Source organism: Apteryx rowi, unplaced genomic scaffold (assembly GCF_003343035.1).
Source record: "Apteryx rowi isolate R43461 unplaced genomic scaffold, aptRow1 scaffold_140, whole genome shotgun sequence".
NCBI classification, from domain to species: Eukaryota; Metazoa; Chordata; class Aves; order Apterygiformes; family Apterygidae; genus Apteryx; species Apteryx rowi.
The window spans coordinates 1524238-1538772 of NW_020447642.1; the positions used below are offsets into that span (position 1 = coordinate 1524238).

A 14535-nucleotide genomic window follows, 5' to 3' on the forward strand; every position below is an offset into this window, starting at 1 on the left:
GGGGGGGGGTTCCAGCCTTCTCATTTAGCTACTATTTATTATTTAGATTTTATGTTTATATTTGAATTCTAGTTTCTATCTTTGCTATTCTTTGTTAATTTCTCACAAATTTCTTAGCTCAGTGCCATGTTTTGCAAATGTTTGTTGATTTTTTTGGCAAGCATGAATGTGCTTTTCCAGATTGTATTCTCTTTTCTAATTTAAAACTCTTTCAAAATTGTCCAGAGGCAAAGGTTGGATCTTGGGAATGTATTCTTCTCAAAGTTGTCAAGACTCCCATAGGCTTCAATAAGGATTATCTCTGTTGATGCCAGCTGTGCATTGTGTCTGTACACCCTCTTCAGAGCAGCTTGCAGATGAAACAGGCAAGCCCCAGACAGCAGTTAATATGCTGAAAATATGAGATATAGGAAGATAAATGTGAATCGAGATTAATGTGATTATATGGTTCAGCAGTTTTTGGATCATGAGTTAACACTGACAAGTGTAAGCAGGAAAAAAAAAAAGTTAGAGTGCAAACTATTCATTTGATAAGATATACTACATCTGTGGAAAAACTGTTACACTTTGTTCAAAGGTTTCACCAACTTTATGCGCAGTCCTGCTTGTGATGTATTTAATCCACTGCATTGCGAGGTGCATCAGGACATGGATCAACCCCTTTGTAACTACTTCATTGCTTCATCTCACAACACGTACCTGACAGGAGACCAGCTTCTGTCCCAGTCCAGAGTGGAGATGTATGCACGAGTGCTGCAAGATGGTTGTCGATGCATTGAAGGTAATTTTAGTGCAGCTTGTTGGTTGTGAGGTAAATGACAGACACTTCTTTGAAGCTTTAGGCTTGCCACTGGATTTGCGTATTAATGCTGTCGTACTTTTGTTATCTTATTAACTTCAGTGATAAATTCTGTTTTCTAACAATCTAACCAGGAAATTTTATATTGGTAATGACCTTCTCAGGCAAACATTGTAGATACCACTGATTTCTCCTGCCTCCCACTGTGTTATCTTGCTTTTTTCAGTCAGCACTAGTTTTCCTTTGTCCCACGTTTGTCTGGAACTTTTTTTTACTCAAGCCCCAGTAAGGCTGCAGACAGACGTCCTTCTTGGACCCTGCTGTTTGAGCAGAGCAGCCCAGGTTGTTTTGCTCTGCGGTTACCCCTGTGCTGGAGGTTACCGCTTTGTAGGAGTGTTTCCCGATCCATACTCTCCGAAATGAGCTGAATCAGCAAAGACCTCTTCCTTGCGTAAGCTGAACAGGAAAGCAGGTGATTACGTAAGCAGCTCTTTCAGCTGTTGCGAAGGGGAGGTGACAAATGCCTGGGGAGGGACAGGTGGGCAAATAATGCCTTCTATCAGCCCGGCTGTTTGCAGAACATATTTCTATGAACGTATTAGGAGAGCTGGGAAATGTGCTTTCTGTCAGCCATGGCAGAGAGGTATGATGCAGTTACATCGGCTGCTGGCGGAAGCAAAGGTGATGTTGCTCGTCTTTTGTCTGACAGTTTGGAGATCACCTTGGATCCTTGTTTAAGTTCTGGATGATTTCAGTAATAGCAAAGCATTAATATTATAATTATTTTTCTTTTTTGAGATTCTGGGTAGAATAAAGTGTTTTGACAAATTTAAATTCAATATTAACTTTGTATATTTATATTACAAAACTCACATCCCTGTAAGAACAATTCGTTAGTCTAGATTTAAAAATGAATTAATCGGAGAGAATGAACCTGAGAAAATTGGTGACGTCAGCTGGATTTTCTGCACAACTGCTGGATAAGAAAAGTGTTAATGTTCGAGGACATGGGGCAATACACAGCAATATATGCTGAAGCCACTGTCCGAGTGCCACGGGACTTGCAGACAGAGCTGGCTCTGAGGACTCTGGCAGGCAGTTGTAGGTAGTGAGGCAATCTGTATTTTCTTCTGTAGAAAACTTCACTAAAGTGCACAGTAGTATGTCATTTCACTTGGCCTCAAAACTATTGTAAAGTCTGTACAGTGTAGGTAATAGGTCTGTAGCTTCCTTCTTGTGATGTTTTTAACTTCCTGTAGAGGTAACAGTAGTGATAAGTTTGGTATAAATCTAGAGTGCAGTAATTCATTAGGAGAATTATCGTCTTAGTCCATTCTGCATATAATAGATTTGATGCTCCTCTCACTAAAGTCAGTTATAAAAATGCAAGTTGAATTGGAAGTGGAAAAGAAAACTCTAAATATATTGCAAAATTTTGTCTTCAGAAGCAAAAGCTGCTTTCCCAGTAGATAGCTGTAAACCTTGTGTTCCATTACACCTTTGTAATTTTACATCACTGTTTAAGGAAAAAAGAAATCAGTTTTAGGTTGCAGATCATTCATTTAACATAAAAAAGAAAACACTAAATATGTTGTTAGTCTTAATTTAAATGCAAAGTCATAATGGACTGAATGAAACTTGCTGGCACCTGCATGGTAGAATAGTGTATGTGAGTTCTGCTGGCAAGCAAGATGAGCAGAAATGTATAAGATCATGGGCATCTCTTAATGCGTAGGGTTTTTTTGTCTTAACAGTGGATTGTTGGGACGGTCCAGATGGAGAGCCAGTAGTGCACCATGGCTATACCCTTACTTCTAAAATACTCTTCCGTGATGTGGCAGAAACTATCAATAAATACGCCTTCATCAAAAATGAGTAAGTGAAGAGTCAGTTTTGAAGCTAGACCTGTCTCTGTCTTGTGCAGTTAATCTCATGTGGAAATACAACATTAGAAAGTATGTGCATTTCTTTAAATGCACTTAAAAAGTGTAAAGTTGATTCTTTTCCCATTTATTGCTCATATAATATTTATTATTCAGCTGTGTAAGCTCCTTCCCTTTCCGATCAATCAAGTTAGAAAGTTCAGCCTAAGTTAGAAAGACTTTTCATGCACTGTAAGCTCAGTAATATTTCTGTTTAATATAACCTTAGTCCATAATCTGTATATTTTGAACAATTTCCTACATTCTCTACCTAGGGAAAATTCTTTATTTCAGTAGGAAAATAGAAAAGCTGTCTCATATGTAGTATAAAGAAATACAGAAGATCAAGGATAACGTTTAGATTCTTTCTACTTCCTTTGTCTTGCTACTATATAACAAAGGTTATTATGAAAATCATGGGGTGTTTAAGTAGTCTCAAAAATCATGAGTGGGTGTATAAAATTTTGAGTAGTTTGGAAAGGGTAAAGGGAAAATAGATGTTTACTTAGAAGAATCAAATCAAATAAAGGACCCAACAGTGGTGGGGGGGAACCCAAGCTGGAAAATTTGGTGTTCTCAATTAGAACCAGGGGGTGGTTCTTCATTTGGTGCCCAGTTAAGTCTGTGGGGTTCCTTACTGTAGAATGTTGGGGCTGCCAAGAGTTAAAAAAGGACTGGACAAATCTGTGGAAGAAATAAGTTGTTATATACAGATACGATGCCTCTGGCTCAGAAAACTTCAGCTGCAAATTCCTGGAGCCTGGGAGAGTATTCTGGAAGGTATTGCCAAATATTTCTCCTGATATTCTTCTGCAAAGGTTGGTCATCTTCAGAGATTTGGCCTGACTCACTGTAGCTGTTCTTATGTCCTCAAATTTATGTTGTGTTACTTATTAAGACAAAGGCAAATCATTCATACGGCCACCATAAAATCTTTGGAAGAGGAACAGAAGAGTTAGAAATTCCTTTGATGAATCTGTTGATTTCGAAATGCTTTTTTCCAGGAGCAGTTTGCTGGGCATTTATAGCTTATGAAGACTTTGTATGTGGCTTGCAGAGGAATATTGTAACTTCTGTTCAGCTATCTGAAACATTGCTTATGAATTTCTCAGTTTGATGTACCTCACACTTAGCGGCTGCCTGTTTCAAACTCTGGATCCCTGTGCCCTAGTGGGATGGGGTTGGAGGAAGAGGGCAGAATCGCCAGCAAGGACTATCTAGTGCTTCATGAGAGAACTGGGATTTGGGAGTTCTGTGTACAAAGTCTCTCTTTCTGAAGTGAGTTCATTTTCAGTCTCCTGAAAATGTAAAAACAAACTATTTAGAATGGTTTATGTGGTAAGCTGTGCAGATCTTCTCTCTTAAAACAATGTTATGATATTATCTGGGGTTTTGTTTTAGGTTTCCAGTGATACTCTCTATTGAAAATCACTGCAGCATTCAACAACAGAAGAAGATCGCTCAGTACTTAAAGGAGATATTTGGTGACAAACTGGACTTGTCATCTGTAATCACTGGAGATTCCAAACAACTTCCTAGCCCTCAAAATTTGAAAGGAAAAATCCTAGTGAAGGTAACTTGCTACTGGCATCATGTTCAAAATGCAATAAAAGTCATCATGTGATATTTATCATAGTTCTTCCTTTGGCTTTGGAGAACCTGTTTGGCAATAGCATGAGGATCAGCACAGATGCAGAGAGTGAGTTAAAATTCTGAGCTTTTCACAGAGACATTGAAAAAGGATCTACCTTGGACTTGACAAGTGTCCCAAGATGCTTCTGTAAATGTTTTAACAGACAGGTGATATCAACAGCAACATAAGGAAATTCTTTCCTCTTATTAAGCATCTTATTCGAGAGTCTCAAAGTCATTAGAGAGATGCTAATTTTTTTAACGTTAGCATTTAGTCATGGGGGAGGAGAAATGATATAAAATGCATCTTTATGAATAGGGGGAAATGTGACAGTTAGTTACCTGAACCATTGTTGACAAAGCCTTGATACTTGCTCTTTTTTTAAATTTGCCTAATTTATATTATTAGTGGGTATTTTCCTCTATGGTTTGTATCTCTGTAGTATCTAAGCATTGTCCTACAGTCTCTCCTTGTACTAAGTACTTTGGAATAATATAAAAATATATCTGAAAATAATTTCTTGTATTTTCTTGCATTTCACCCCCACCTTGCTATGAGCATCATTTCATGAAATGAAATGGTATTTTCATGGTTCATCAGCTGTGTTTATGAAAGAGAAGAGCACTTCAGAGGGTGGCTAAGGAGCAGCAAGGGAGAAGGCCCCTAGTATGTTGTATGCAATATGAAAAATTTGAGCCCTGTAAATGTAAACAGATAGTCTCTAAAAGGAATTTCAAAGACCAGGATGGATATAATAAGAAAGAAATGCTAGACAGGGCTTTGAGAGGATGATTAATAAAGTTATAGCTTATTAGATTGTCTCTTTCTAATTGATGCATGAGGGCAGAAATTAAGATACCATTGCTCCCTCTACCCTCCATATCAAACTTTTTGTAAAGGTTCACAGTTTAGGTTTGATGTTTCTCTGAACATATTTCAATATATGGTAAGAGAGTTGAGTCTGAATTAGGAAAAACTCATTCAAGTGCTCAGCTGTGGTTTTGAATTTCACTGAATGGGTTTTTTTGTGTGCAGGCATACCTCGGAGATATTGTGGGTTCAGTTCCAGACCACCGCAATAAAGCGAATATTGCAATAAAGCGAGTCACACAAATTTTTTGGTTTCCCAGTGCATATAAAAGTTATGTTTACACTATACTGTAGTCTATTGAGTGTGCAATAGCATTATGTCTAAAAAAACAATGTACACACCTTAATTAAAAAAATACTTTATTGCTAAAAAATGCTAACTATCATCTGAGCCTTCAGCGAGTTGTAATCTTTTTGCTGATGGAGGGTCTTGCCTCGATGTTGATGGCTGCTGACTGATCAGTGTGGTGGTTGTTGAAGGTTGGGGTGGCTGTGGCAATTTCTTAAAATAAGACAGCAGTGAAGTTTGCCGCATCAACTGACTCTTCCTTTCACGAAGGATTTCTCTGTATCATGCGACGCTGTTTGATAGCGTTTTACCAACAACAGAACTTCTTTCAAAACTGGAGTCAATCCTCTCAAACCCTGCTGCTGCTTTATCAACTAAGTTTATGTAATATTCTGAATCTTCTGTTGTCATTTCAACAATGTTCACAGCATCTTCACCAGGAGTAGATTCCATCTCAAGAAACCACTTTGCTCATCCATAAGAAGCAACTCTTCATCCGTTAAAGGTTTATCATGAGATTGCAGCAATTCAGTCACATCTTCAGGCTCCACTCGCAATTCTAGTTCTCTTGTTGTTTCCACCGCATCTGCAGTTACTTCCTCCACGGGAGTCTTGAACCCCTCAAAGTCATCCATGAGGGCTGGAATCAGCTTCTTCCAAACTTCTGTGAATGTTGATATTTTGACCTCCTCCCATGAATCACGAATGTTCTTAATGGCATCTAGAATGGTGAATCCTTTCCAGAAGGTTTTCAATTTACTTTGCCCAGATCCATCAGAGGAATCGCTGTCTATGGCAGCTATAGCTTTACGAAATGTATTTCTTAAATGATGAGACCTGAAAGTCGAAATGACTCCTTGATCCATGGGCTGCAGAATGGATGTTGTGTTAGCAGGCATTAATCAACATTAATCTCACTGTACATCTCCATCATTGTCCTTTGCATTCACAGCTTGGCTAACTTTGGCCCAAGAGGCCGAGCTTTCGGCCTGTCTCGGCTTTCGACATGCCTTCCTCACTAAGCTTCGTCATTTCTAGCCTTTGATTTAAAGTGATAAAAGCTGGAACTATGTAAGACAACATGTGATCCATAAATATTTTTAAAGTCATCTTACAAGTATAATTTGGGTCAGCACATTGTACAGTGTGCATACTTACAGACAATGTAAAGTGGTTTGAGGTGTTCATTTAAAAGAATGGTAGCGGTATTCATTGCACCTCTGTAAAGAGCAGACAGAAGTCAAATCGCCAGTTGCATATAATGGTGCTTGACAAATTTTTTAAAGAAATTCTGAATTATGCATATTGCAAATGGCAGCATGTTCTATTCTTTGAAATAAAGAAAAGGAGCATAATGGCAGGTGGGATTTGTTATTTTATAACCTTTTTTCTAAAAAAGTGATACTATTTCAATTCTGAAGGTCACAGGTAACCCACAGTTATGTTGGATGCTTTTCTCTGAAAACTTACTCAGTAATTTAGAACTAGGAAACTTGAAAAAGTACTTTGTTTTTCTCTTTGCATTGCTTAGGAGTCAGTTTGCCAGTGATAGTATCACAGGTGGCATCTTCATAGCAAAAAAGAAGATAGGAGACATTATCGTCTGTGATAATCTGGTTCCTTGAGCCAGTTTGCTTTGCAACTCTGAAAATGAATCCTGAAGTCTGGTCACAATTTAAATAAGGAGCATTTGGGGAATGTGTTATTTTGGCCTTTGCCCAAATAACACTGACCATGTGTGTATTTATTGTGAATATTCTTTCCTCATTTTTAGGGTAAAAAGTTGCCGTACAGTCTTGGAGAAGATGCTGAGGAAGGAGAAGTTTCAGATGAGGATAGCGCTGATGAAATTGAGGATGACTGCAAGTTAAAGCTCTGCTATGTATGGGCATGTACACAGTTCCCAGAACTGTAACAACTCTGCATTTCTTTCATGCATGTTCCTTAATCCTGCTTAGAGTTGTCAGCAGACTAAATTTTTAATGTGGATTTCTTAAGTCAGGTCCTTATGATATGGAAATAATATCATTCAACATTTAGATATGGAATGAAATTGTTTGGAAATCCTGAATCTTTAGTTTGTCATTAAAAACACATAAATAACAGCAGATTTGAGTACCTGAGAAACACTAGACTGAAAATGTTGGGGCCAGCACTATAAGCATGCTAGGCTCTTTCAGATACAAATGTGTAGTACTGAAAGCAATGGCAAGTTGGTTGTTAACTGTACAATTTCTAGACAAAAATTATGAAAGGAGACATGCGATGAACAAAATCTTTGAAATTTGAAACTCAAACATTTTTGGTTTTAATCCCTCTTTCTTCTTTTTTACCTGTCACCAAAGACTGTTTTCTGTTCTTTTTAATTCGTAACTCTTGTTTATTTTTCTGTTGTTAATTTTATTAACTCTTTCTTTGCTACCAACTGAAACTTGTTCTGAAAGCGACATAATGCCAATTCATTGGCACGTGCTATTGTGTTCTGTGCAACCCTCGTGCTTTATTAACAAGCCTTGAGCACTTCTGATGAGGTGATACTTTCTTAAGCAGAAGGACCCAAGGCAAAATCTGATGCAAAACACAGTATGTCTTTTGGGGCTAGAAAAGGAACGCATTAGGATTGAACAGTTGCTTTCTTCTCCTAAGGCAGGAGAGATCTCACTTCCCTTGGAAGAATGAAAGATGCACACATTTTTTTTTTATAGGGCCCATTTTTAAAGTGCCTTAAGGGACTGTTTTGTGTTTGCATAGTCTGTACTACTGTTAGTAACAATAATTAAATGTCTCCTCTTTCCTACCTGTTAGAGAAGAAATCTAATAATATTTAGATCCTCAGATATTTCTGAGGAACTATGCAAGTGCACTAGCTGAGAATTCATGCCATACCCTGAAAGAGGTCAGGGTCTTTCAAAATGAGGAGCTAATACTAGGGACAGATTCTGGGGTGATCTAAATGGTGGACTGTGCTTTGGCAAGGCACTGTAAATTACTTGTCAGGAGGACTAAAGAAAAAAAGGAAAATTAAAATGGCAGTAAAAACCACCGATAGAAAGATGCAGAATCAGGCAGGATTATGCAAGAAGCTCTTTCTCGCACAGATAGAAGGAAATGTTGGGAGCACCATTTGGCCTGAAGCATGTATCATGCTTCCTCAGGCTATCCAAAAAATGATGGACATGACAGAATCTATTTTAACTGAATTTCTTAATGCCTTTCAGAGTAATGGTGCAACTGAGCACCAGATGGAATCTTTTATAAGAACGAAACTTGAATCTCTGATAAAAGAATCCCAAATCAGAGACAAAGAAGATCCTGACAGTTTCACTGTGAGAGCACTACTAAAGGCAACACATGAAGGTTTAAATGTTAACCTGAAACAGGTATGTGGATTTCTTTCCCTTCATCTGCTCTGTTGAATATTAGACAATGCAATGTGCATTGCAGATTTCTCAGATAAGAAAGCTAATGATTTATGAACAACTTAGTTGTTTTCATTTTCTCTAAAATGAGAGCTTGGAATTATTTCAGAAATACCTGTTGGGAGGATTTGAATGGTCAAATGTGGACAGTATGTTTCAATCTGTTCTAATCCACTTTATTTTCTTATAAACGTTAGAAGTGTTTAATTCAATAAATACAGATATTGCAAGTGACTATCAAGCGATTTGATTTGTGTCTGGGCTGTTGGGAAAAGGTCCTTTTTCTACTGCCTTACTCCTATCAAGACTGGCCATGGTAACTGAAAGCATGCAGTTACCTATCGTTTGTCTGTAATGCTGCAGGCTCTGATTTGTACAGCAGTAGTTACTGAAACACAGTATCGTGCTTTTACTGCTCTAAGTAAGATTCTGGTTTTTTGTGCCCTTTATATTCAGAGTGATATGTGTTTCTTTTCCCTTTTGACATCAAACTATAATTGCAAAACAGTGAAACGTAAAATGTATTGGAATTTTGAGTACATAAATAGTTTGTACCTTGAATCCATGATTATCATATTTTCACCTTCACTGAACGTGAAGACCAGTTATGATAAATAGAGAATGAATTGCCCTGCAAGGGACATGCTTACTCTGTAACAGGTATAGTCTCCTTCAAGGTCGAGTACATGTAGTTTTGTTTTCTGTGTATCTTCTCGCTCCTATGTAGCTCTTTACTGTCTACTGCTCTGAGGCTGGACCTGTAAGATTTTTGCCTGAAGCCAAGCTTTACTACAGAAAATATATTCAGCTTGTCTGAATGATACTTTTGAGACTTCTGGTTAAAGCTGGGTGGTGGTGGTAGGAGGATGGCAGAATCCAAAGGACAGAGCCCTCTGACCTGGTGAAGGAGGGTTATTTCCAGACTGTGGATTCACAGTGTGAGAACAGACTCAGTTTGTCAGTTCCAGCTGGCCTTCGTGATATGTCCAGAAAAGTGGGATTTCAGAGCTTAAATTTCCAATATTAGTAAATCAGTTATGAACCATTTCAATATTATTTTGAGCTAGAATAATTACATTTGGAAAAATGATCAAACCTTAGCTAGCATCTGCTTGCGGGAGTTGTGTTTAAAGAATGCAAATTTCCATAAGGCATTCATCTGGGATATGACATCTGAGTTCACCAATTGCATCTAAGTGACATGAACAAAAAATGCTGAAAACCAGTAATGCAGGTGCATTATCCAAATATCTTGTGTAGTTGTTGTACTAGAAAGGGAATCTGTTGGGAGATTTTTTTCTTTTTTTGCTTCTCAGTTCTCATTTTCCATTATGTAGTCACTGATGTGCCATTCATTTCACCAGATTTGCTGCTCCTCTCCAAAACAAACAAACAAAAAAATTCACAAGGCAAGCTTATGTTCTGATCTCAAGTAACTATTAAGTAACCAAAAACGTAATCAGCTGTTTCCACATACATGATAAATTGAGCTCGTATACCAAAACTCAACCTCAACCTGGTCTATTATAGCTTGAGGAGTTAATAAAAACTCTTTCTATCCTCCTGTATTACACAGTGTCTAAAGAAGGGTGCAGATTCATAATCTGGTTAGTGTGGAGTTGTTACCACAGTTCATTTGAACCATCACAAGTGGTTGGTCTCCTGGCACACCTCAAGTGTGAGATGATGCCCTCCAGCATACACCTTTTCACCGATTCCAGGTGCTTTGCACGTGCTGCACAGACAGGCAGCACTAGGGAAGTGCAACTTTCAGTCACCAGAGAAGGACCGCTCCATCGGAAGACTCTGAGAGGTTCTGCTGCAAGGTGCTGTGTCCCAGCACAGTTGCCTTCTACTCAGTGACTGCCGTGCGGGACTGGAGTGGGCTGGCCCTGCTGCCGTGAGGAGCAGCCTCCCCATGGCACACGTGTGCCTAAACAGCTCAGGCTTCTCTTTTACCAGAAAAGTGTCAGCTCAAACAAAGAATAAAGATGTCATATCCTGTTTGCCTTTCCACAGACACCTCAGTTCCCTGGCAGTATGGGATGCTTTCTGAACTTCTAGGAAATGGAAACTATGATTAGAAATAAAATATTGAAGAGATCACAAAAATTTCACATGAAATTGTCTGGTACTAGGCTTAATACTAGTTTTGATTTGCTGTTGTCACTATCAGCTATTCATTGTTATCTGAGGGAGACAAGTACTTTATCTGCTAAGGTTTCCTTCTACATATCACAGAGACATTCAGCTTGAGCTAGGAAAAAATGTTTGAATAGGAGGTACAGAGATTATTGACTTTCCTGGACCTGAGTAAACCATCCAGTGCCCTTATTACGGTAACCAGAAGTGAACTCCAAGCCAGCATGGTGTAGTGAATAACTGGAGTTCACTGACTTGCATTGTGAGATGCTGGGGGAATATTCTTCAGCACCTTTGGGTCCTCATTCTGCTCTTTGGAAGATGAAGGCATCTGCTTTTCTGATGGGAAAGACTAGATGGTGCCAGGGATCATGAAACTGCTGTCCGAGGGCATGGCTATAAGTGTGAAACTCGGACTTCAGGCTGCCTGACTGAAGTCTGCATATGTCTGTTTAGAGATTCCCCCCCCCCCCCTTCTTTTCATTGTTGTCTTTATGTACACTTTCAAATGCTTTGGGGTTCTTTTATTGTTGTTTGGTAGGTTTTTCTATATGGCTGGTTATTGTGTTGAATATTAATATTTTTAATGTTTTTCCTTACCGTTGGAGGATTGCTAAGTTATCAAGTGTGGAAAGCAATTAGAAAAGTCCTGTAATGAGATTTTGGGTTTAAATTTGTGTTCAAAGATCAGTATGTTATGTTTAGACTTCAATTCACTTTATTTTCCTGTATAATTAATAGAGTCGCATAATTGTTAGTCAGGCTGTCATACCAGAATGTGTATTAAGTTGAAAATATATCTTTTAAAGACTACAGCAGACTTCTTTTAAAGAAATTTCCTATGGTAGATACCTTATAGTTATACTATTTATTGCACTCTTTCTCTGCACAGAACCTGGACACAAAAGAAGGTGGAAAAAAGTCTCATGGTCGATCATTAATGGGCAACTTCGGTAAACACAAAGTAAGTAAAATTGGAGACTCAAACTGCTATTTTATGTCTCATGGCATTCTAAATACAGAGCATGTTTTATTGTTTGAGAGTGGCATGGTATGTAGGTGGGCAGTGAGGAAAGACTACTTGTATTCGTTGTGTGATTACACTTGGAATATTTATTGTTGTTTAGAAGAAGAATATACCACACTTAATGGTATGGAGAATCCTTTAAAGACGGTTTCATAGACTTGCAAAATCTTGCCTCACCAGAAATGTTTACTAATGATGTGGAATTGCTAACTTCCTGATTAAACTTGCAGCAGTTGAACAAATATGGACAAATGCTTTGGCATATTCTTGTTTTCCAAAGACTTCTGTCCATACAGCTGCCAGTGTTTGGTTCATTTGGGACCCAGTTTTACCCCATTTCGTACTCTCAGCAGTACCATACACTCTTATTGTCTTTCTGTTGGTTTTAATGAACTGCTGTAATTGAGTAATGGAACTGGGTTCAACACTTACGCTTTGTAAAAGCACGTTCTCTTCTGATCTCTTCATGGTTTTGCATATAGTATTTATATCCTTGTATAGCTGCCAGGTGGATTGTCCACTTCACTGCGTCTTCACTGTGGTGACTCTACTGAACCAAACAAGAGCTAATGTAATTTAAACAAGTTTGGGGTTTTGCATTACAGCTGTTCCAGCTGAATAGACAACAGCCATCAAAAGGGACAGCACACCCATGTTTCTTCTCATTCCTGTATCCTGACAAATAGATTCCTGTCATCTGTCTCCCTTATTCCCACATGCCTTGTGGGTTGGGTCTAGTGATCACGTAGCCCCCACATGACCTGACACAACTAAAAACTTCCTTCCTCCCAGAGTCGATTAGCAGATAGCAAGTAAATAAATCAGCCAACAGGCTAGTCATGAAAGAGGTGTAAGAGACAGGTCTGCAACCTAGTCCTTCCCTGATGAGAAGAGGGGGAATGTGCCATCTGCAGCTGCTTCTCTCTGCCCCCAGTCTGGTAACACCTGTATTCCTCTTCAGAGCCATTCATGATGGAAGTTCCAGCCAAGGAGAAAGCCCACTATGTAATTGATAATCTGAATGACAGTTTAAGGAAAAATGGCAATTACGAAATACATTATAGAATTTAATCTGTCCAGAAGCTTATCTGCTCTGAAGCCAGCTAGGAGCCATCAAAATTTCTCTAGGCAAACAATGCCAGGACCCATGTCTACACTTAAATTATAAGCTTATATCAATTTAAAGTGATTATATTTCTTTCAGGGGCTTTAGCCAAGTGCATGTGTTCACAACCCCTGATTTTCAGGAAAAAAAAAAGGTGAATAATAAGTTCTACTACAGTATGTGACGATTTCTGCAGGTAGGTGTTGTGCATGATAGTGGGCATTGCACGCTATAACCTGTGCTCACTGGGAAAATAAATGCTGTGGAATGAGATGTCACATGTAGAAGTCAGCTACTAAAAGCTACTGGATACACTGAGGGCTGGAAAACACGTCAATAATTTAATTGCTTCAACTAATTATTCTAATTGGATATAGGCTGTCAGAAAACCCATTCATTTCATCTCTCTGCTGAAAAAAATAAGGCAGAGCGCTTTTTTCTGCTTTTTCCCCCTCCCCCCTTTCTCCCTCCTTCTGATTGTTGTAGGATGAGGCAAGAGGGACTTCCAGTAACTTTCCCCTTATATCTTTTCCGGCTAAAGAGATGCCTGGGAAAAATGTTATTATTGATGTTTTCACAGGTACAGAGTTATCCAACCAGGGATATTGACTTGTGGATGTTTTCAGTCTAACTCTTGTGCTGACTATATCCAGGTATAAATTTTAAAAAAACTGACAGAGGAGGGACAGAGAAGTGAAGGCTGATAGTTTCTGCAGGTTCACTGAACAAGTCATCCACAATCTGGACCTTCAAATTCCAACACTGAACAACACAAGTGATTTCCAGAATGGTCAACTTTATTTCAGCACTAAGCACAGCAAAAAGACTATAAACTAAATTATAAACTAAATTATGTGCATCACTGGTGTATCACAGCAGAAGAAATGAAATCTGTGCTCAATTAGTATCTAGCCATATGAGCAGAAGAACAAGGAGTTCTCAATTATACTACCTCTTGATGAGAAAGGAATTAAACTCTTTGAATTGTAGTTACAGTGTTACAAAATATATAATGTTGAAATATGAGATGGTATCAAAAAATAGCTGCTTATGGAAAAAAGAGGTCCTTTTCAAATTTTAATCTTTTTATTGTAGCTAGTATCTTTACTGTATGCTGTAATGAATAAGAATAATTTGATTGCTCATGTGCGTGGCTCAGAACGCAATGGAAAAAATTAGATGTTGGAAAATTTTGCCCAAAGACTGTTTTGAGCTTTGTGAAGGCATTTGTTGTTTTTTTTCTTACAAGTTGTGCAGAGAGCGTAGGTGGAAGCAATACATTGTGCATTTAGATCTGGCTGTGTGTTAAAGATCTCTTGTTTGTTAAGT

At 38.4% G+C, this 14535-nt stretch overlaps 1 protein-coding gene across 1 annotated transcript in view; it reads left to right on the forward strand.

Moving 5' to 3' along the window:
- Positions 1-14535, forward strand: part of PLCH1 (phospholipase C eta 1) — a 97024-nt gene that overhangs the window by 68006 nt on the left and 14483 nt on the right. Inside the window, exons 9-14 of the mRNA XM_026057790.1 lie at positions 578-781; positions 2554-2674; positions 4123-4294; positions 7288-7395; positions 8732-8893; positions 11967-12038. Coding sequence (XP_025913575.1) covers positions 578-781; positions 2554-2674; positions 4123-4294; positions 7288-7395; positions 8732-8893; positions 11967-12038 — 839 coding nt within the window. The remainder of the gene's footprint in view (positions 1-577; positions 782-2553; positions 2675-4122; positions 4295-7287; positions 7396-8731; positions 8894-11966; positions 12039-14535) is intronic.